Genomic DNA, 21,877 nt, shown 5'->3' with positions numbered 1-21,877 from the left:
GGAAATTAAATGGGCTCGTGCCCTTTTTAATAGTCGAAAGTGATTGGAGGGCCGCTCGCCCCCCCCTACGCCCATAATTTCCCCAAACACATCCAATAAAAATTTTGAGATAGCCATTTTGTTCAGCGTAGTTGATTTCAAGATTGAAAATATATTTTTTAGGAGGACACTCCCCCACAACCCTCAGGGCAAGGGTTTTAAATTATGTCCTGGGGGCATTTAAGGTTTTTATAGAAGGTGTTTTCTTAGAAACTTCAAAACAGGATCATTCAATTGGAAATTAAAGGGCTAGTGCCCTTTTTAATAGTCGAAAGTGATTGGATGGCAACTAGCCCCCCCTCCTACGCCCATCATTTCCCCAAACACACCCAATCAAACTTTTTAGATAGCCATTTTGTTCGGTGTAGCTGATTTCCAGATAGAAAATATGTTTTTGAGGAGGACACTCCCCCACAACCCTCAGGGCAAGAGTTTTAAGTTATACCCTGGGGCATATAAGGTTTTTATAGAAGGTGTTGTCGTAGAAACTTCAAAACAGGAACATTCAATTGGAAATTCAAGGGGCTAGTGCCCTTTTTAATAGTCGAAAGTGATTGGAGGGCAACTAGCCACCCCACGCCCATCATTCCCCCAAATACATCCAATCATTATTTTGAGATAGCCATTTTGTTCAGCGTAGTTGGTTTCCAGATAGAAAATATGTTTTTGAGGAGGATAATCCCCCACAACCCTCAGGGCAAGGGTTTTAAGTTATGCCCTGGGGGCATATAAGGTTTTTATAGAAGGGGGTCGTAGAAACTTCAAAAAAGGCTCATTCGATTGGAAATTCCGAGGGCTTGTGCCCTTTGTAATAGTCGAAAGTGATTTGAGGGCAACTAACCCCCTCTCACGCCCACCTTTTCCCCAAACACATCCAATCAAAATTTAAAGACAGCCATTTTATTAAACGTAGTTTTAAGTTCTGGAAATTAGGTATTTGAGGATTACAACTCCCCTAAAGCCCTCAGGGCAAAGGTTGTAATTTAACGATTCTCCGAATCCTTCATATTATTTCTTATGGAAGAATGCTCGTACAAACTTTAGAGAAGGCTCGTTTGATTGAAAATTGAAAGTTCTTGTTGACTTTTTAAGAGTGAAGAGAGATTGAAGCCAACATGTCCCTGTCTCTCATTCACGCCCTTAATGCTTCAGATAACAATTATGATATTCACATTTTTTCAAAATAGTTCAAAGTTCTGATAACAAAACAACCTCCGGTGTCGACACAGTCCCCCAGGGCCCAGGGGTAGGCGTTGTAAGTTATGCCCTGGGGCATAACTTATTCTGGGGGGTTTATAACTTATGGGAAGCGGTTTTATAAGGGAAGAACACATAGGAAATCTATTATAATTATCCAATTATAAGGTTAAAATACATACTCTGTGATAGATGGAAAATTGTTTTGACATACAAAATTCTAATATGGTTAATTCTTAACAGTCATGATCCCTTTGTGTCAGTAATTGAAGTGGTCTACACCCCCCCTATCTGGTATATTTTTTTTTAATCCATTCCTTTCTGCCGATTGCTGTTCATATGTTACGCGAGATGTGTTGTGTTTATGTTCAATTATTGTGTTAAATAAGTAATTGTAGAGAATATGAAAAAAGCCCCATTTGGTTTAACGCGAAAGTTCTCAATCCGTTTTTAAAGTAAAAATTAACCGGACAGTACGCATCTCCTCCCCATGCCAAAAAAAAACTTGAAACTTTTTGCAATAAAAAAAGAAAAAAAATTAATTTAAAAAAAAATTTCCGATAAATAGGTTTTTCAAAGAAAAGTAAAGTCCATTTTAAACTTAAGCTCAGGAGATACAAATACCTGTTAAAATTCAAACTCAAAACGACCAGAAATTACTATTAAAGAATAAATGAAACCCAAAACGAACAGAAATAAAATAAACAATCATAGCAAAAAACGTACAACAAGTAATAAATGAATAATAATAGTAAAGTAATGAATAAATAGATCTTAAAGTGAGTAATGCTTAGATTGAATATGAAAATCAAGCTTAAAACGAAAACAAATATTTTGCTATTAAAGTATAAATGAAACTTAAAACGAACAGGAATTGAATAATCAATCAATGCGAAGAAACATAGAATATATATTAATGCAAATGAATAAATAAATCTTAAAACGAGTGAAACTTAAATTGAATATGCAAATCAAATTTGAATCGAATAAAAATAACTACAAACAAGAGTTTGGGTATCGTGTCACTGCAAGAGCCTAAAACCTACTGCGACATTGGCGCTCAAACTTCAATCTCAAACTTCTTATCGGATGGGTTCGAGGACAAAGGGCGTGTAGGGGGGTGGGGGCTATTTGCTTTCCAATCTCTTTTGACTTTTAAAAAAGTGAACTAGATTGTTCAGTATCCAATCAAATGAGCCCTCTTTGAAGTTTATCCGAGCATCCTTTCCATAAGAACCATATATACACCCAGGGCATAACTTACAATGCCTTTCCCCGCGCCCTGAGGGGCTTTGTCAACACGGAGTTTTTTTATATGATTTTTGAACTATTTTTAACAAAATGGTTATCTCAAAATTTTTATCAGATGTATTTGGGTAAAAAAGGGCGTGGTGGGCTGGTTACCCTCCGATCACTTTTGACTCTTAAAAAGGGCACTAGAACTCTCGATTCCGAATTGAACGAGCCCCCTTTGAAGTTTATTTGACGACTCTTTCAATATGAAGTGCATGTGGGAAAAAAAAAATAATAATAAGAGATTGGACCCATATGGCCTTTACTATAGGCAACGCTATAGCACTGCCTCTGATAAAAAGTGAATTAGAACTTTCAATTTCCAATCAAATGCGTACTCTCTGAAGTTTATGCGAGCATCCCTTCCATGGGAAACATATTTGCCTCCAGGGCATAACTTACAACAACTGCTCCCGGGCCCTGGGGTTTGTGTTGACACCGGAGTTTTTGTTATTAGATGTTTGAACTGTTTTTGAAAAACAGTTTTTTACCTAATGCATTTTAAGAAAATTTTACCTGATGTATTTAAGAAAAAAGAGTGTGGGGGGGGCTAGTTGTCTTCCGATATCTTATGACTCTTAAAGAGTGAACAAGAACTCTCACACAAATTAGCCCTCTCTGAAGTATAAAATCCCTTCCATCCCTTTCCAAGGCGTAACTTACAACACCTGCCCCGGGCCCTGGGGGATTTTGTCGACACCAGAGTTTTGTTGTCTAACGTTTTAACTATTTTAAAAAAATGGCTATCAAAAATTTTTTATTTGATGCATTTTGGGAAAAAAGGGCGTGGCGGGGGGGGGGGCTAGTTGCCGTCCGCTCTCGTTTGACTCTTAAAAAATGAACTAGAATCCCTTCCATAAGAACCATATCCCCCCAGGGTATAACTTACAACGTCTGCCTCTAGGCCCTGGGGGGTTGTATCGACACAGAAAATTTTGTTATCTGATCCTTGAACTATTTTTAACAAAATGGTTATCTCAAAATTTTTATCTGATGCATTTTGGGGGAAAAAAGCGTGGGGGGGGCTATCTGCCCTCCGATTACTTTTGACTTAAAAAGTGATCTACAACTTTCAATTTCCAATCCAATGAGCCCTCTCTGAAGTTTATACGAGTATCCCTTCTATAAGAACCATAAATGCCCCAAGGCCATAACTTACAACGCCTGCCCCCGGAACCTGTGGGGTTGTGTCGACACCGGAGTCTTTGTTATCTGAACTTTGAACTATTTTTAACAAAATGTCTATCTCAAAATTTGCATATGATACATTTGGGGAAACAAGGACGGGGGGGGGGGGGGGTTAGCTGCCTTCAGAACACTTATGACTTATAAAAAGTGAATTGGAACTTTCAATTTACAATCAAATGAGCCCTCTTTGAAGTTTATGCGAGTATCCATTCCATAATAACATTAAATGCCCCCAGGGCATAACTTCCAACGCCTGCTCCTGTGCCCGGGAGCGTTTTGTCGAGATCAGAGTGTCTTTATCTGACCTTTGAACTATTTTTAACTAAATGGCTATCTCCAAACTTTTATCTAATGCAATTGGGGGCAAAAGGGCGTGAGGGGGGGGGGCGAGTTGCCCTTTAATCCCTTTTGACTATAAAAAAAAGTGAACTAGAATTTTTAATTTTCAATCAAATGAGCCCTCTCTGAAGTTTTTACGAGCATCGCCTCTATAAGAACCATATTTACCCCCAGGGCCTGGGGGCTTATGTCGCCCCCAGAGTTTTGTTATATGCTCTTTGAACTATTTTTAACAAAATGGCTACCTCAAAATTTTTATCGGATATATTTGGGGGGAAAAGGGCGTGGGGGGCTTGTTTCCCTCTGATCACTTTTAACTCTTAAACAGGGCACTAAAACTCTCGATTTCCAATCAAATGATTCCCCTTTGAAGCTTATACGACGACCCCTTCCATATGAAGCGGCTCTAGAAAAAAAATAATAATAAATAATAAAACATTGGAGCCATATGGCCTTTACTATAGGCAACGCTATAGCGTTGCCTCTGATTAATAACTGAATACTTTCTCATGACCAGAACTCATATGAATTAAAATAGCTGATCATCTTTATGCGTACTAAGCTTCGGAAGTTTCTAAAAGTAAAGAAAACAAAAATATTAAAACCTAAAACAAAAATAAATAAAGGCGCATTATAAGTCTAACTTAAAACGAACTCAAATTACTGCAAATGAAGAGATGGGATCGAAAATGAACAGAGATTATTTAAAACTAGATGGTGGCTGCCACTTCCCTCGAACCTCATAAAGGCGTGAGCGCTATTAATACCAACTGATGTAAAAATGATAAAATTACCAACTGATGTTTCAGCTTTATATTTATGATTCAATTTTCAAGAAATAAAAGTAAAAAAGAGTGCCGAAAAATAGCCTTTTAGAATATTAAGCCTAAAATAAATATGTTTTGTTCTACTAAACTTATATGCTGTTTTCTGTAAGTTTGATTTGTATTTTACTTTTTGTATGGTTGTAACAAGGACTGTGTAGTCGGATTTGGAGCCATGGAGTTTTAGCAAATTTTCGCTGAATGAAGTCGGAGTCGGTATATTTAAAATGTCTTGAGTTGGATCGGTTATAACTTATAAAATCAATGATAAAGTAAAATGAAGGTTTGAAACAGGGCTGTGGAGTCGGAACCTTGGAGTCTTAGTAATTTTTTGCTGAATGGAGTCAGAGTTGGAGTCGGTAAATCGAAAATGTGCGGAGTCGGAGTTGGAGTCGGAGTCAGTTATAATGTTAATCGACTCCACAGCCCTGGGACAAAGGAATTTATATGTTATAAAAACATATTATTTACAGTTCAGTTCAATCTATTTTCACTGAAAACTCTCTACACTTTTACATGAAATAGGATAAAAAGCAAAAATAGTGCTTGAAAAAAAAAATTCTTTTGAAATATTAAAGATTTTAAATCTGAACATGCAGACTGGACATCTCAGGCTACTATTGAAATACAGTCTTCCAACATCAAAACACGCTAAGGGAACTTTTTAGGGGGTCCATTTAGGGGAGACCCGCCCACGTTCATCACTTTTTTAGAATTTTTTTTTTCTTCTATGCTTGTCAACCTACAGTCAACTTTTTCCCACCAAAATGTACCTACGCATTCAAGACATGAAGCGAAATTTTGATATTTATTTAGCCTATCAGTTATAGCCATAATTCAAAGAACAATAACCTTGGTCAGATAGGGCGAACCTGTACGACCCCGGTACAGCTTCGCCATCCCCCGATTCTGGTTCGCCAATCATTGAAAACCGCTTTTAAAAATATCAGAAGAGCCATTCTTATTTAAGAATATGTTTAATACTCATTAGCTATTGGTATAAGAAAATTTAAAACAGGTGACTCATATTAAATTTGTCTGATCATTTTATATTGTATGTGGAAAGATCGACACCGAATGTCAGCTTTTCTGATTGCCTTTTAGTCCCTCCGCATGCGACGGGTTGATCTAGTTTAATTTCCACTGATTGTCTCTCTACAAAAGCCTGTTCATCTGCATAAAAAATCTTGTTTGGTTCAACCTTTTTGAGAAATTTGACATCAAGATCATCACCATTGATTTCTAACACCGACGCAACATAGTATGTTTTCCCACTTCTTTTCCCATCGATTTCAGTGAGAATGAAATCACCGACTGTAATCTCTCCAGATATTTTAGTTTCAGCCGTGACATCGCCAACATTCAGACTCTCGTCACTGCAACAATCAGAATCAACTACAAAATCTTCAGAGCTGCTTTCATACTCAACTGCTTCGCGAAACAGCTTCCTTTTTGGAGATTTATATTGCTTCGCAACTGTCTTGTTTAGTTTCTTCATTTCTAGCACTTTTTGTTTCTTGTTTTCCTTTTCCATCTCTTGCTGAATTCTTTCTTTTACTGGATTAAATAGAACCAGTAAATCGTTAATAGAACCAGATATTGTAACAGGCAGCTGTTCTGGACTCGAGTCTCTCATGGGTGGTTCACTTGTACATGGTGCTTCTGAATATCGGGCAGAGTTAGCTTCTGAGCTGAAAGGGGCCAGTGACGGTACTTAAGGTCTATCGGAAACGGATGAACTTAGGTATTCGTGGTCTTGAAAAATTTCCGGGTTGAATGGATGAATTCCTGTGCAGCGGAACCCGCTGATTATGCTTTCATGAGTAACAGCCTTGAAGTAAGATGAGCCAAGGATTTCTGCAACATTAGCAATGGCTATGGTTTTGCATTTGTTTCTGCTCATAAAAGCTGCGGCTTCTCGATTGTAGTATGCCTTAAATCGGAAACATAGCGGAGCGATCCAGAGACTGCAGTTTATGAGTCGTATGTGGGGGCACGGTTAAAAGATTAACACCTTCTCCTTATCCAGCTAAAGCAGATAGCTAGAATATCTGGAAATATGATTGTCCAAAATAAGAAGAACAGGTTTTGATTGTGTTGGTTTTACATGACTAATAAAGTGGTTCAGCCAAATGAAAAAGAGCTCGGTCGTCATCCATCCAGAATCTTTTTCATTTCCGAACCCAATGGTCCCTGGTGGAGCTCCCTTTAGTAGGATATCAGGGCACGTTTTTCTGGGAAAAATCATCATTGGAGGAACTGTATTTCCAATAGCGCTAACACAGATACAAAGCGTGATATTCTGCCCTCTTTCGCCAGGCGTTACCTTTCCAACTTGCCTTTGGCCCTTCTCAGCAATGACAGTGCCTGGCTTGTGAACAGTCGATAATCCTGTCTCATTGACGTTCCAAATATTTTCTGGGCTAAAGCAGTGACGATCGTATAGAATCCGAAGATTCTTAAAGAACTGCTGAACTGTTAAGTGGTTGAAGGCAGTAGCCCTTCCCAGACTAGTAGCTTCTGCCTGTCGGATTGTAAGCTCGGGGTGCCGCTGCATTAACCCCCGATACCAATCTTCTCCCGCAGCTTGATTTTTCTCACCACAAGTCCATGCATCTGGAATTTTAAGCTGCTTTGACGTGGCGTATTTGTAACAAAGTTGACGTAGCTCGAATGGTGATAGTCCATAATGGATATGGCATATTATTTGCAGGTATTTGACAAGAGCCCGTTCTTGTTCGTCGGTAAAAATTCAACGAGTGGCGTATCGTGGTGCTAAAAAGAGAGAGAAGCAAAATTCTAACCTCCAGGCCGTTCTTGCTGATTCTTTCCACATAATCTCGTAAGGTTGCAGGAGAAATCTGGTATTTTCTTGAAGCTGTTGCCTTTGGAACTTGCTTCTCAATGACTTCTAGCACAGCTTCACGAAGCAGTTCTGGTTCAGTCATACTTTTTTTCCTTTCTGTAGCAGGCTTTGGCGTTCGCATGATGTCTGAAAACAAAAGAGAATATACTATTAGTAAAATACAGAATAGTGTACCAATATGCTGGACGTAACATTGAAGACTTTTGCAGAAGAAGTTTACATGTCCACTCTTAAATTTTTCAAACTTTCAAGCCTCGTCTTTTGTCATGATGTATAACCTACTTATTTTGGCAATGAAACAACATTAACTGCTTCAAACTCTTAGAATATTTTAGTTGGATTGCCCAGTTTGTTTTTATCATAAATATGATGTGTTCTGAACTTGAAAGATCAAAAAAAATTTAAAGAGCTTTTTTTTACGTAGTAACCTTAAGGTAATACGTTTTGTCTGAATATTCTTTGTCAAATGTTACATCAACATAAAAAACTCTTAAATTTCGAATCAATGTCGCAAATTCTGGGCATGCAAATCGACTTGATCCAATTGTTTTTATCCTGTTATTATTGCCAGTAACAACTCTTCATTTAGATGGGCTAGTAAAATACAGAATATTACTAGTAAAATACACAATATTTCTAAAAAATACAGAACTAGTAAAATACAGAATAGTTCAACAACAGATAACAAAATACTACAATGAAAACAAAATGAAAGCTCACCAGCCCAGGTTCGCCATACCCTAACCTGGTGAACCTGAGCAAGAAATTTTTGGCGAACGTGGGCAGAAGGTCATCTACATGAAGTTTTGATCTAATCTGTATTTCTTGATAGATGGTGCCAAATGCTTTTGAGGAGAGTGGTAGCATAAACTGAGAGATATGCTTGGTAACAGACAATTACTAAGTCTTTTAAAATAGCTCTGGAATAGCTCTTTTTCTAAGACATAAAATAAAGCATTCTGCAGGAAAAAATATACCAATTATTAAAAAAGTTACTTACAACTGAAGGCAAATTCTCTGCACTAATAAAGTATCGCTAGTAGATGGCTCTTCCATTGGGAAAGTTTCCTGGGTTTCGAACGCTATGTGTTCGTGTAATTTTGAAATGACGAACCTGGGCCTTGATGAAGGTGAGCTGGTCTCCCTACAGTATGGTCCTTCCTGACATAGTATTAATCATTAAAAGTCCTTAAGATGGCGGTGTGACTGTTCTAAGGCCAAACATTGAAAATATAGACGTCTAAAACTACATTCATTAAGTTTAAATAGCACTAATACCGGTTTCCCCCAAAAAAATTGTCATCTTGGGTTTTTCTGAGATTCTTTTTATTACAAATTTGGACCCAATATTGCAATATAGAAACTTCAAATTCAAATACATTAACGACAGGTTTCAAAATTGTGTTTATTTCCACCAGAGGCAGTATTGAAGCATTAATACTGTTACTGATTACAAATCTGAGGCATATGTTGCAATGCAGAAGAACTAACTCAAAACATAATAGCTAGATTTTTCCTAAATAACTGGCATTTTAAAATCTAATCTAAATTAGAGGTATGCAAGGTAAAAAAAAAAAAAAAAAGGTAAAGAGTACGGCATTGCACTTTACAGTCTCTACCGGCGGTGCTGATCTCCGTTTCCTCACCCTTCAGCCAGGAGATATAGTGGGGGATTGAGGGACAACCATCCTGTGCTTTCGCACACCCTTCCTGTGTACCTTTCCCAGATTTCTCCAGGTACCCATTAAGAGCTGGGTCACTCTGGTTGAGCTTACAGAGTCACACCACTGACCCCCGTCCCAAACCAAATATTTGGATACTCTAGGTTTCGAACCCTAGCCCTCTCGGACAAAGAATGCTAAGTCCAACGCACAAATCCACTCGCAATCTCATTATATTTATATTTGTGAGATTTCATGGCCCGAAATGGGACTAATTGTAAATCATCAATAGTCATTATAATTGTAGTTTGATTTTTACAAATTCAAAGTACCGTACACTAACTACACATTTCACAAACAGAGTATGATTCTCACCTATACTGGTTTTTCTGAACTGTCCAATATAAAAATAATTAAATACATTTTGGATTTGAAAGTAGTTTTTTAATTTTTTTTCTGACAATGAAGAATTTCTGAGACTGTTGATTTGAAATATTAGACTAATAACGAATGAGAATATTAAAAATCATTGGTCTACTTCTTCTTCTTAACTGTTCCTCCCACGATTACTACTAGCAGGGTATTAATAATAGTAAACATTAATTGCTACCGTTGATAAAACTGATAAGCCAAAACTACTACCAATAGGTGCAAAAACTATTAATTAAAAAAGGAGTAGAAGTTATCAGAAAAAACAGGTTTTTCCCAAGAAAAGTAAAAAAGCGAATTTGACACTTGGAACAAGCAAGAATAAACTGATTTAAAAAGTCAAAGCAAAACCGAGCAGAAATTATTATAAATGAAGGAATAAAACCTAAACGAAAAGAAATTACGATGGGCATTAAAGCCAATATTAAGTACGACCCATTTTTTTTTGGTTAAATTTCTCGGTATTTAACCGAAAAATTGGAAACTGGTAACAACTCGTGTAGTTTTTTTTATATCTTCTTTTGTGCTTGTTTTATTCCTTTTAAATCCAAATTTCCAAACAAAGGTTTCATTTAATCATTCTACTTATTGTCCAGTAACGGAAATCGAATCTCTAAGATTTCAGTGGGTATTAGGGGACCGTGCACAACCTTTATTTGTGGTAAGTTAAAATGTTTTTAGGTTTTCTATTTTATTTTGTTAAAATATTTTTTTATTTTGACTTAAGTTTACTTTAGGTTTTTTTCTTGATTTTTAGAATTTCTGAATCCTGAATCCCTTTTTGAACCCTGAATTGCTTTTTGTTTTTCAGTGTAGGCTATATATTTAATCCCTTGTAAAATCCTTTGAAGCATATTGATTTTTTTTTAAACAAAGGAGAGAAGATTTTACAAGAAATAATAAAGTAAATTGACACATAGGGTTGAAGTGTTGCTTCCTTTAGATCTCTAGGCAGTTTATTCTTAATGTGTTAATTATTTTTCCATTGCTTAGATTTTTGCCTGAAGATGTCGCCAAAGCTCTTTTCCTCCAAATGGTTAAAGCTGTTGCCGATTGCCACTCTGCAGGGATTGTTCTTAATGATATGAAGCTGAGACGTTTTATCTTCTCAAACTCCCTAAAGTAAGCCTCTAGTTTTATGAATCAATCCTTATGAATATGATCCTTATGAAATGAGTTTTATGAATATGATCGATCCATATTAGTGAATTTATAAAAATAACATGTGAATTTTAAAAAAAACATGTTATTTTTATAGCACGTTATTATAATAATAGCATATAAATAATAGAATATAATAGAATATGATTTATTGGCTAAAATAGCACAAAAGCTAGCATAAGCACGTCAGAATTACCATAACCAAACAAATGTTATGGGATAAATATAAAACAAAAAATTGAATCAATAATAAAACAGATGTCAGGGGATAAACAAAAAGCAAAAGTTATATCAATTATTAAAATGGGAAACAAAATAGGGGACAAAAGAGTTTTGGCACCTCACGGTCGCCATTTGGAGATTCAGGTTAAATTGGGTATTTGGAGCTCTATGACCATTGAATCTTGTATTAGAAACGGTTGAGGCGTTTTGTTTAAAAGGAGGAAGAAAACGTCGAGAATCATCAGAACGAAAGCACTTGTGACGGAATGCCAGAATACGCATGTGACGTCATGATTCAACTGTAGTAAATTCAAAGTTAGTCAAACCTTAATCGTGTCCAGCACTGGTCGTCCCCAGAATAATTTTGATTACCCTTTTTTGAATATGTTAAATTTTAAAACATTGGTGTTTGGTCAACCCTAGGTTCCAGACAGAACCAGCGTATTCTGGACATGGTCTTGCATATGAAAAATAAATTATTTTAAGGTTTTGGATTGATACGGAGAACTGTTTTAGAAGGGAGAAAGATTTAAGGAGAAAACAACCTGACTTCAATAAGTGGGAAATGTGGGAGTTCCATTTAAGGTCATTGTCCAACTGCACACCAAGAAGTTTAACAGTATTTAAATTTGGTATGCAAAGGTAATTATTGATAGGGGGTATATTTTTTAAGAAAGAAAATAACATGAAACTGCTTTTGGGTATGCTTAAGTTGAGTTTAACATTATCAAGATCATTCTTTAAATTGTTAATTAGTGAATCGAGTGTAACATTCAAAGTATTAGATGTTTAACAAAGGTTCAGTAATGTCAAATCATCCGCAAATTATCCGCAAATAATATATTTACATGTAATACAATTAAAATACATAATAATATATAATACAAAAAACATGTTATTTTTATAACATGCTATTGTAATAATAACATGTAAATAAAATATTTACATGTAATACAAGTAATATAACTCAAATAATATATTTACTTTTTTATATGATGTAAATACTACGAGGGCTATTCAGAAACTAAGGAACGTTTCTGTCTGACGCCGCTAGGCGCGCGGCGATCACGTATGTTTTGGTGTGCGCATGCTCGTAGCTTCAGTCGGCATCCAGCCGTGAGAACGAGAACATCTTCGCGCTGCCCGTTTGCCCAATATTCCAATTTAAAATGTGCGCTGCAATTTCAAATTCCGCCAGTTGTGAAGTGCGGTCTGTAATACGGTTTTGTTAGCAAAAATCGATAGAAATTCATCGGCAACTGTACGGAGTGTATGGCAACGACGTAATGAATGAAAACTCAGTGCGAAAATGGTGTATCCCGTTTAAAAATGGCCGAACCAACGTGCATTATGAAGAGAGGAGTGGACGCCTGAGCATTGTGACAGACGATCTTCTCGCCAAAACTGATGAGAAGATTCGTGAAAACCGTCGCTTCACAATAGCGGAGCTTTCGCTTTGCTCCCCACAAGTTTCACGGACTTTGTTGCTTGAAATTGTGACTCACAAGCTTGGCTACCATAAATTTTGTGCAAGATGGGTGCCAAAAATGCTTACAGACCTCCATAAAAGTTAGCGAATGGGAGCAGCCTTAACATTTCTTGACGCCTACCACACACATGGTGATTCTTTACTGGATATAATCGTAACGGTTAACTAGACGTGGGTGAAGCACGTCAATTGCGAGACAAAATTGCAGTCTATGGAATGGGGGCACAAGAATTCCCCCCAAAAAAACAAACAAATTTTAGCAAATCTTGTCAGTAAGAAAGATTACGGCTACTGTTTTTTGGGATAGGCATAGTGTGCTCCTTATTGACTTTCTCGAGCGTGGTGCAACAATCAACTCTGACTGGTACTGCCAAACATTGCGCAAGCTTAGAAGAGCAGTGCAAAACAAGCACCGTGGAACGTTATCGTCAAAGATTTTGTTTTTTTCATGACAATGTCCGACCTCATACGGCAAATCGAACTGCAGAACTTCTTGACTCATTCAAATGGGAGATTTTCCCACATCCACCCTACAGCCCTGACCTAGCACCGAGTGATTTTCACTTGTTCCCGAAGATGAAGAATAGGCTAGCGACACAGCGTTTTGATAACGACGACGAGCTCCGGGCGTGCATCATTGAGTGGCTGAGTTCACAGGCGGTGGATTTCTGTGACGAAGGAATTTCGAAGCTTGTCCACCGCTACGATATGTGCCTTAATTTGTTTGGTGACTATATAGAAAAGTAGTATTTCAGTCACTCTTTCAGATGAATATAATAGAATATTTTTCCTGTACCTAGTTTTTGTTTTATTACAAAACGGTCCCTAGTTTCTGAATAGCCCTCGTATTATAATATTATAATACTAACATGGAAATAAAACATGTTGTTGTTATCGAATGATTTAACGATTCATTTAACGTAAATTACAAGCGATTGTAATTTATAATATTTTTTTCCATAAGCATAAAGTTACGTTAATTTTTATTGATTAAGTTTTTAGTTAAGAATCTTCACGTAAAGTTCTTTGAAATCTATATTTAGGAGTTACGGTAACTATAACACCATAATGTGTACTTGGATGATGTGGGGTCATTCTGGTAAATGATGTCACTGTCAATCTTGAAGGTCGTTGATATTTTACACTTCTTGGATAACTGCCAAAGCTGTTTGATAAGCTGTTCTCCAAGGGAAAAACAGCAGAGTAGTCCATTAGGAGGATCAGAGCGTGATTGAAAATGAATTACCGTGCGGACCCTACATTTAAGAGCAGCTTCACAAACAATTTTGGACAATAATGTCAGAAATTTGAAAATGTCAGATCTGACTTTTAGGAAGTGACACCGACGATATGTAACATTAAGGTTTAGTATGATTAGAACTACTCGCTTAGAATTTATATTAAACCAATTACTTGATTAAATTATAATTAATTAATTAAAGAATTAAGTAATAGTCTTGGAAAATTTTGTTTTAGGTGTGAGAGCGATTCATTGCGTACTTTAAGAAAAACTTGTGATAGTTATACTTAAAATATCAGAGTTTTGGCTAGACTCGTGTTTTATTGATTGCAATAGAGGTGCAACTATTGAGAACCTGTTTGACCAATTTCAAAATTGATTGAAGATGTATCGTCTATCAGTTTGAAAGATATATTTCCAGTTTTTCAGATGACACTATCATGGCGTGCACACCTTGTAGGTCTGCGTAAAAAATTTCAGCTCTTCGTTGTAACTGTCGGGTAGTTACGATGAAAATAATAATCGCAGGGCAAATACTTTGTTTGTTTATTTTATTGATATGTCAGTAAAAGGTCACGGCTGTAAAAACAAAAGAAAAAAAACTGATCTTTTTATACAAAAGTAAAAACAAAGCCAAGTGCATATCTTTTTTTCACAATAATCTGCTAATTTATACACACTTTTTGCTCGGTGAATCGGAAGCTTTTTCATTTTGTAATTACAAATAACACGCAATCTGTCAATAGCCAACTGCAAACAATTCCATTTAATGTTGTCCTTGAATTGTTTGCCTAACAGAGTTTCTTTGGAGAGCTCGATCAGATGAGGTTCACAAGGTTACAAATTCGAACGATATGAAGCTTGCTCTAGTGGTGACCATCGCATTCCTTCCTGTTCTTCCTGTATAACAGATACAATTTGGGGTCTTTCTAATGGAAAAACATACACTCTGTAATCAGCTGAGCTTAACTTCTATGGCGATAGGTTTATCTGACCTTACTCGAAGTTAGTAGTAGGAACGACTCATTGAAGGTTTAACGATCGTGCAAACTCAATGTTAAAAAGGCCCGTGCTGGTTCCAAAAACAGCCATAAGAACCTTACCAGTTGCGTCTTGACTTTCACGTTTTGGTCAATTCGCTACATTAGATGAACTTTTTATTCCAAGCAAATACAAATGGCCGTGATAGCATGTTCCCCAAATTGTGCGATTAGTCTCTGCAGAATTAAGGGTAGTTTCACGTTCTTGTGTGCCTTAATTTTAATAGTAATCTGTTCCCCCATCAAATGCTGAACTTCTTTTTGACGTCATGTGCCTCACTTCTGACAAGATCTGAAGAGGCCACCCAAGTCCTGGTGTTTAGTCTACCTAATAAAGCCCGATGTGTTTAACATCTCCCCTCAGTATTATTCACTCTTCAAAAGAAGGCTCTTTTTTGTGATACGCCCTCAAAGGTTTTGTACCAATAAAAAGTTTCTCAGCCAAAACACTGGTAAACCAAAGGTTTTAGAGCAAAACACAAACTCACCTCGTGCCCTTCATTAAATACTCAATGCCCCTTGTTCGTGTGTTTATCCTGTCGTAGCGTCAAGATGGTAGATCAACAATGGCCTGGGGTCTGGTGTCCTCGTGTCAAAGGGCGGTAGCCTATCTAATCTATCTTTCCTTTATCGTCCAAGTCATAATTTCCTCGGATGAGGTACTTGGGGTGTCAAGCTTAGCTATCTGGCAACTCTGGAGGGTTTTAGCCTTGTAAATTCACGTTGGAGGTCTTCAAAGTTAAATTTTGCCTTAATGTGAGTAATCGCTTTTGTGTAAAAATATCGGCGAATTTAGTTTAGCAGGTTTAATTTGTCTTTTCAAGCATTGGGTGAATGATTTGGCAAAACATTGTTGTCAGTAGAATTAGAAATAATGTTAATGTTGAATGTCAAGGACACTTCCTGACATTAATTTACAATTACGTACCTTTCGTAAAAAATAGGTTTTGAAAAAATAACATGCTGACGGCCATGATACCAGCAGTCAAACACTAATCTCAAAAGATTGCATTCTCCGAACTTTTTTTTTTTTTTTAATTAAATCCCGCCTCCTCTCCTCTCGGTGACCTTCAAATTTTCTTTAAAAATATCTCAATATTTATCTATTTTCACCTAACCTTTTCTCAATAAAAATATTTTATTTAAAAAAATTAAAGTTCTCCGAACTTTTAACAGGTAATTTGTAATAAACACCATGTGTTAACAGACACGACCCCCTCCCTCGACCCCACGAGGGGGTATGTAACAGTATTAATTATTTGATTTTATTACTGGCCAAAGAAAGTTCCAGGCTTTTCAAGGAAAAAGCCTGGAAATCCTGGAAATCCTGAAAAGATTGTTTCAAAATTGCTACGAAAAGAAAAATTCAAGTTCCAATAAAAGCTTTTGTCCAACTGGCTTTCGTTATCCAAGTTCAAAACAATTTCCTATAGACCTTCTAAGGTCCAATTATGCCACGAAGGAATCCTAAAGAAGCTTATTTCACAAGAATCTTAAGAAAAGATGCAAATAAAGAAAATATAAATTTTGTATCGTTTTACATTGTTTCAGTGCTGTGCAGAAATTAAACTTTATTTACTATTAAAAGCTTATGTTTTAACTCTTTATTCCGTTGACAATTATTTATCTTAACAGACCATCCTACTATATCAATTTAAAAAGTTTTTAACGCTACAGAATAATTTCTTTTAATGTATCTACCTGCGTAGATTTCACTAGTGTCAGCTGAATGTTGTTCAATTGAATTTTATCTGAAGGATAAAGTAAAATCTGAAATATTTATTTTAAGGCTGATAGGTTGTTAAGAATAGTCGTGAATGTTGTTCAGTTGAATTTTATCTGAAGGATTAAAGCAAAATCTGAAATATTTATTTTAAGGCTGCTGGGTTGTTAAGAATAGTCGTGAGTGCTGTTCAGTTGAATTTTATCTGAAGGATTAAAGCAAAATCTGAAATATTTATTTTAAGGCTGCTGGGTTGTTAAGAATAGTCGTGAATGCTGTTCAATTGAGTTTTATCTGAAGGATTGAAGTAAAATCTGAAATATTAGTAGTAATCAACCTTATACTTTTCTTACGCCCCTGTACCAAACAGGTTTCTGGTGGGTATAATCTGGTTTGGTGGGTATAATCTGGTTTGGTGGGTACAGTCTGGTTTGGTGGGTATAATCTGGTTTGGTGGGTACAGTCTGGTTTTGCGGGTATAATCTGGTTTGATGGGTATAGTCTGGTTTGATGGGTATAGTCTGGTTTGGTTTTTCAAAGAGAGTGACTATGTTATTTGCTTGCGTGTATAGGAATTCCCATGTTATTTGCTTGCATGTATAGGAATTCCCATGTTATTTGTTTGCGTGTATAGGAATTCCCAAGTTATTTGCTTGCATGTATAGGAATTCCCTTGTTATTTGCTTTCATTTATAGTAATTCCCAAGTTATTTGCTTGCGTGTATAGGAATTCCCATGTTATTTGCTTGCATGTCTAGGAATTCCCATGTTATTTGCTTGCGTGTATAGGAATTCCCATGCTATTTTAAGGGCTTATGTCACCTCCCATGCCATTATAAGAGTTTATGTCCCCTTCCTATGCTATTCCAGGAGCTTATGTTCCTTCCTATGCTATTATAAGGGCTTTTCTGTGTGGTTTTTCTTTACTTTGTACCCATTAAAAACAAAATTTTTGTGTTAAATAAGTAGTTCTTATATCTTTTAAAAGAGCTTTACGGGGTTTGAGAGACTCGATTGCCGGATTCCGTGTGGTTTTTCTTTACTTGGTGCCCGTTAAAAACACAATTTTTGTGTTAAATAAGTAGTTCTTGTATCTTTTAAAAGAGCTTTACGGGGTTTGAGACACTCTGTTGCCTGATTCCGTTTGGTTTTTCTTTACTTAGTGCTCATTAAAAACGAAATTTTTGTGTTAAATAAGTAATTATTGTATCTTTTAAAAGAGCTTTACGGGGTTTGAGAGACTCGGTTGTCTGATTCCGTGTGATTTTTCTTTACGTGATGCCCATTAAAAACGAAATTTTTGTGTTAAATAAGTAGTGGTTGGATCTTTTAAAAGAGCTTTAAGGGGTTTGACAGACTCAGTTGCCTGATTCCGTGTGGTTTTTCTTTACTTAGTGCTCATTAAAAACGAAGTTTTTGTGTTAAATAAGTAGTTTTTGTAATTTTTAAAATAGCTTTAAGGGGTTTGAGAGACTCAGTTGCTTGATTCCGTGTGGTTTTTCTCTACTTAGTGCTCATTAAAAACGAAGTTTTTGTGTTATATAATTAGTTATTGTATGTTTTAAAAGACCTTTTAGGAGTTTGAAAGACTCGGTTGCCTGATTCCATGTGGTTTTTCTCTACTTGTGTACCATTAAAAACAAAATTTTTTTAACAAATTCTAAACTTTGAGCAGTGTAAAAACAAGTCCTCTTGATATTATTTGAAAAAATCATTACATAAATTTTTTTTTTTTTGTACGTATCTTAAAATGACAAAATATGCTTACGGCTCTAACAATTGTGCTCTATGATTAGTCAGAGACACGATGTGGCTTTCCCACTTGTATTCTATCTCCGTATATTGACACTACCTAGTTTGTTGTATGTATTAAATAAGTATTTTTTACGCAGAGGAACTATAAACACATAAGTCATATCTTAAAAAAAAAAGTGAAGATGGAGCATTTTAATAAAGTGTGTTCACATAACAAGGTTTTTGTAGCATTGAATGCCGACAAGGAGAAGTATTTGAACTATGAAACAAGTACAAGTGGTAGCACTATTGGAAATGTATGCATGCATTGTCATGACAGTAAGGAATTAAATTTCTTTGGAATACCGAAAAAATTCAACTCTTATGTTGGTGGATATGCGAGATTGAGATCTTCAGAGATGATTGTACTCAAAGAGAATGCCAACATAAAAATAATCGTTGATGATAGAAGACAACTCCTTGCTACTGTTGCAAGTAACACATTACCTACTGATACATCCAATCGTCAGCTTTCGGGTATTAGCATTCAACGGAAGATCAATAAAAGAAAGGCCTACTCTTCTACTAATATCGTAAACCATATCTTGTCTACGTGCCGAAACTGGTACCTGTGTAAAAATAATGTGATAATAGACAGTGAAATTGCCAGAAAAATAAAAAGGGCATTGTCAAAAAATATCACTATGGAATATAAACATGAATCGATGAAAAACAAAGCACCAACAAACGTTACTGCCATTGGTCAAACAGTCAATGAACCAAATAATATCAAAGACGAAAAGCATATTCAGCCTGTTGATGAGACAACAGTAAAAACTGTTTATGACTCAAAACGAAACAATGATTATTCTACTGATTATGAAATAAGAGAAAACAATAGCAACAATATCAAGAGAGAACAGAGTGTACTATTTAATGGAACAGATTCAAAATGTCCAAATTTAATCATTGATATTAATAATGTATCATAATATATTTTTGTATTAATATTCTACGTAGCATTATTTCATTAAAAATATTACATTGTTATGTGTTCATTATTTTTAGAGTAACTTAAGCTAGCACATCAAACGTTTAGAATATCTGTTAAAACATTGGAGATATAAAAAAGGAAATATGCAAACAGCTATTGTCAGGCACATGGAATGAAATTGAAAAACTCTATGTAATACAATGAATAAATTCATCATCAACACCTCTCGTTAGATATGTCAGATAAAATTTGCAAAATATAAATTTCTCAGTGAATAATTTTTTTATCAATATCCATTGTCAGATACATCAAATAAAATTGACAAAATCTAAATTTCAGAATAAATAAATGCTTTAACAACATCCTTTATCGGATATGACAGATAAAATTGACATAATCTAAGCATCAGAGTGACTAAATTCTTTATCAACATCCTTTTCTCAGATACATAGGATAAAATTGTCATAATCTATATCTTAGAGTGAATAATTTTTTTTTATAAACATCCTTTGTCAGATACGTCGGATAAAATTGACAAAATCTAAATTTCAGAATGAATAAATTCATTATCAACATCCTTTTGTCGGATATGTCGGATAAAATTGACAAAATCTAAGTATCGGAGTGAATATTTTTTTTTTAACAACATCCCTTGTCAGATACATCAAATAAAATTTATAAAATATAAGTGCCAGAGTGAAAATTTTTTTTTACTATCAACGTCCTTTTTGAAATACATCAAATAAGATTGACAAAATCTAAATTTCAGAATAAATAAATGCTCTAACAACATCCTTTATCGAATATGTCGGATAAAATTGACAAAATATAAGTGTCGGAGTGAATAAATTTTATATCAACATCCTTTTCTCGGATACATATGATAAAATTGACAAAATCTTAATTTCAGAATGAATAAATTCATTATCAACATCCTTTGTCGGATATGTCGGATAAAATTGACAAAATCTAAATTTCAGAATGAATAAATGCTATAACAATATCCTTAATAGGATATGTCGGTTTAAAATTGACAAAATCTAACTATAAAAGTGACTAAATTCTATATCAACATCCTTTTCTCAGACACATAGGATAAAATTGACAAATTCTAAGTGTCAGTGTGAATACATTTTTTTTATCAACATCCTTTGTCAGATACATCAAATAAAAATAAGAAAATCTAAATTTCAGAGCGAATAAATTCAATATCAACATCCTTTATTGGATTTGTCTGATAAAATTGAAAAAATATAAGTGTCAGATTGAATAATTTTTTTTATCAACATCCTTTGTCAGATACATCAAGTAAAATTGACAAAATCTAAATTTCAGAATGAATACCTGCTTTAAAAACATCCTTTATCGGATATGATGGATAAAATTTACACAATCTACGTATCAGAGTGACTAAATTTTATATAAACATCCTTTTCTCAGATACATAGGATAAAATTGACAAAATCTAAATTTCAGAATGAATAAATTCATTATCAACATCCTTTGTCGGATATGTCGGATAAAATTGACATAATCTAAATTTCAGAATAAATAAATGCTTTAACAACATCCATTATCGGATATGTCTGATAAAATTGACAAAATATAAGTATCAGAGTGAATATATTTTTTTTTATCAACATCCTTTGACAGATGCATCAGACAAAATTGACAAAATATAACTGTCAGAAAGAATATATTAATAATCAGACTCGTTTGTTTGATGTAACGTATAAAATTGACGAAATTCTAAAGTCAGAATAAATAATTGTTATAACAATATACTTTGCCACATGATCCGAATAAAAGTTAAACAATACAAGGAACAGAGTAAATAATTTTTTTTTATTATCGACATCATTTGGCAGATACATAAAATAAAATTGACAAAATCTAAATTTTAATATAAATAAATGCTTTAACAACATCCTTTATCGGATATGTCGGATAAAATAGACAAAATCTAAGTGACAGAGTGAATAAATTTTTTTATCAACATCCTTTTCTCGGATACTTATCGGATATGTCGGATAAAATTGACAAATTCTAAGTGTTAGAGTGAATAATTTTTTTTATCAACATCCTTTGGCAGATACATCGGATAAAATTGACAAAATATAAATTTCAGAATGAATAAATTCATTATCAACATCCTTTGTCAGATACATCAAATAAAATTGAAAAAATCTAAATTTCAGAATAAATAAATGCTTTAACAACATCCTTTATCGGATATGTCAGATAAAATTGACAAAATCTAAATATCAGAGTGACTAAATTCTATATCAACAACTTTTTCTCGGATACATAGGATAAAATTGACAGAATCTAAGTGTTATAGGGAATAAATTTTTTTTATCAACATCCTTTTCTCGGATACATAGGAAAAAATTGACGAAATCTGAATTTCAGAATGAATAAATTCATTATTAACATCC

At 34.9% G+C, this 21,877-nt stretch overlaps 1 protein-coding gene across 3 annotated transcripts in view; it reads left to right on the top strand.

Moving 5' to 3' along the window:
* The window catches only part of LOC148941358 (tribbles homolog 3-like), a 61,929-nt gene that overhangs the window by 12,700 nt on the left and 27,352 nt on the right, over nucleotides 1-21,877 (top strand). For all 3 annotated transcript variants that reach the window (XM_089103789.1, XM_089103790.1, XM_089103791.1), the window contains exon 4: nucleotides 10,830-10,958. In XM_089103789.1, coding sequence (XP_088959915.1) covers nucleotides 10,830-10,958 — 129 coding nt within the window. The remainder of the gene's footprint in view (nucleotides 1-10,829; nucleotides 10,959-21,877) is intronic.

This window comes from Artemia sp. Qi Xiang Cuo, chromosome 18 (assembly GCF_049724085.1).
Source record: "Artemia sp. Qi Xiang Cuo chromosome 18, ASM4972408v1, whole genome shotgun sequence".
Lineage (NCBI taxonomy): Eukaryota > Metazoa > Arthropoda > Branchiopoda > Anostraca > Artemiidae > Artemia > Artemia sp. Qi Xiang Cuo.
The sequence above is the reverse complement of the archived record's forward strand: the minus strand, read 5'-3'. Positions and strand labels throughout refer to the sequence as shown.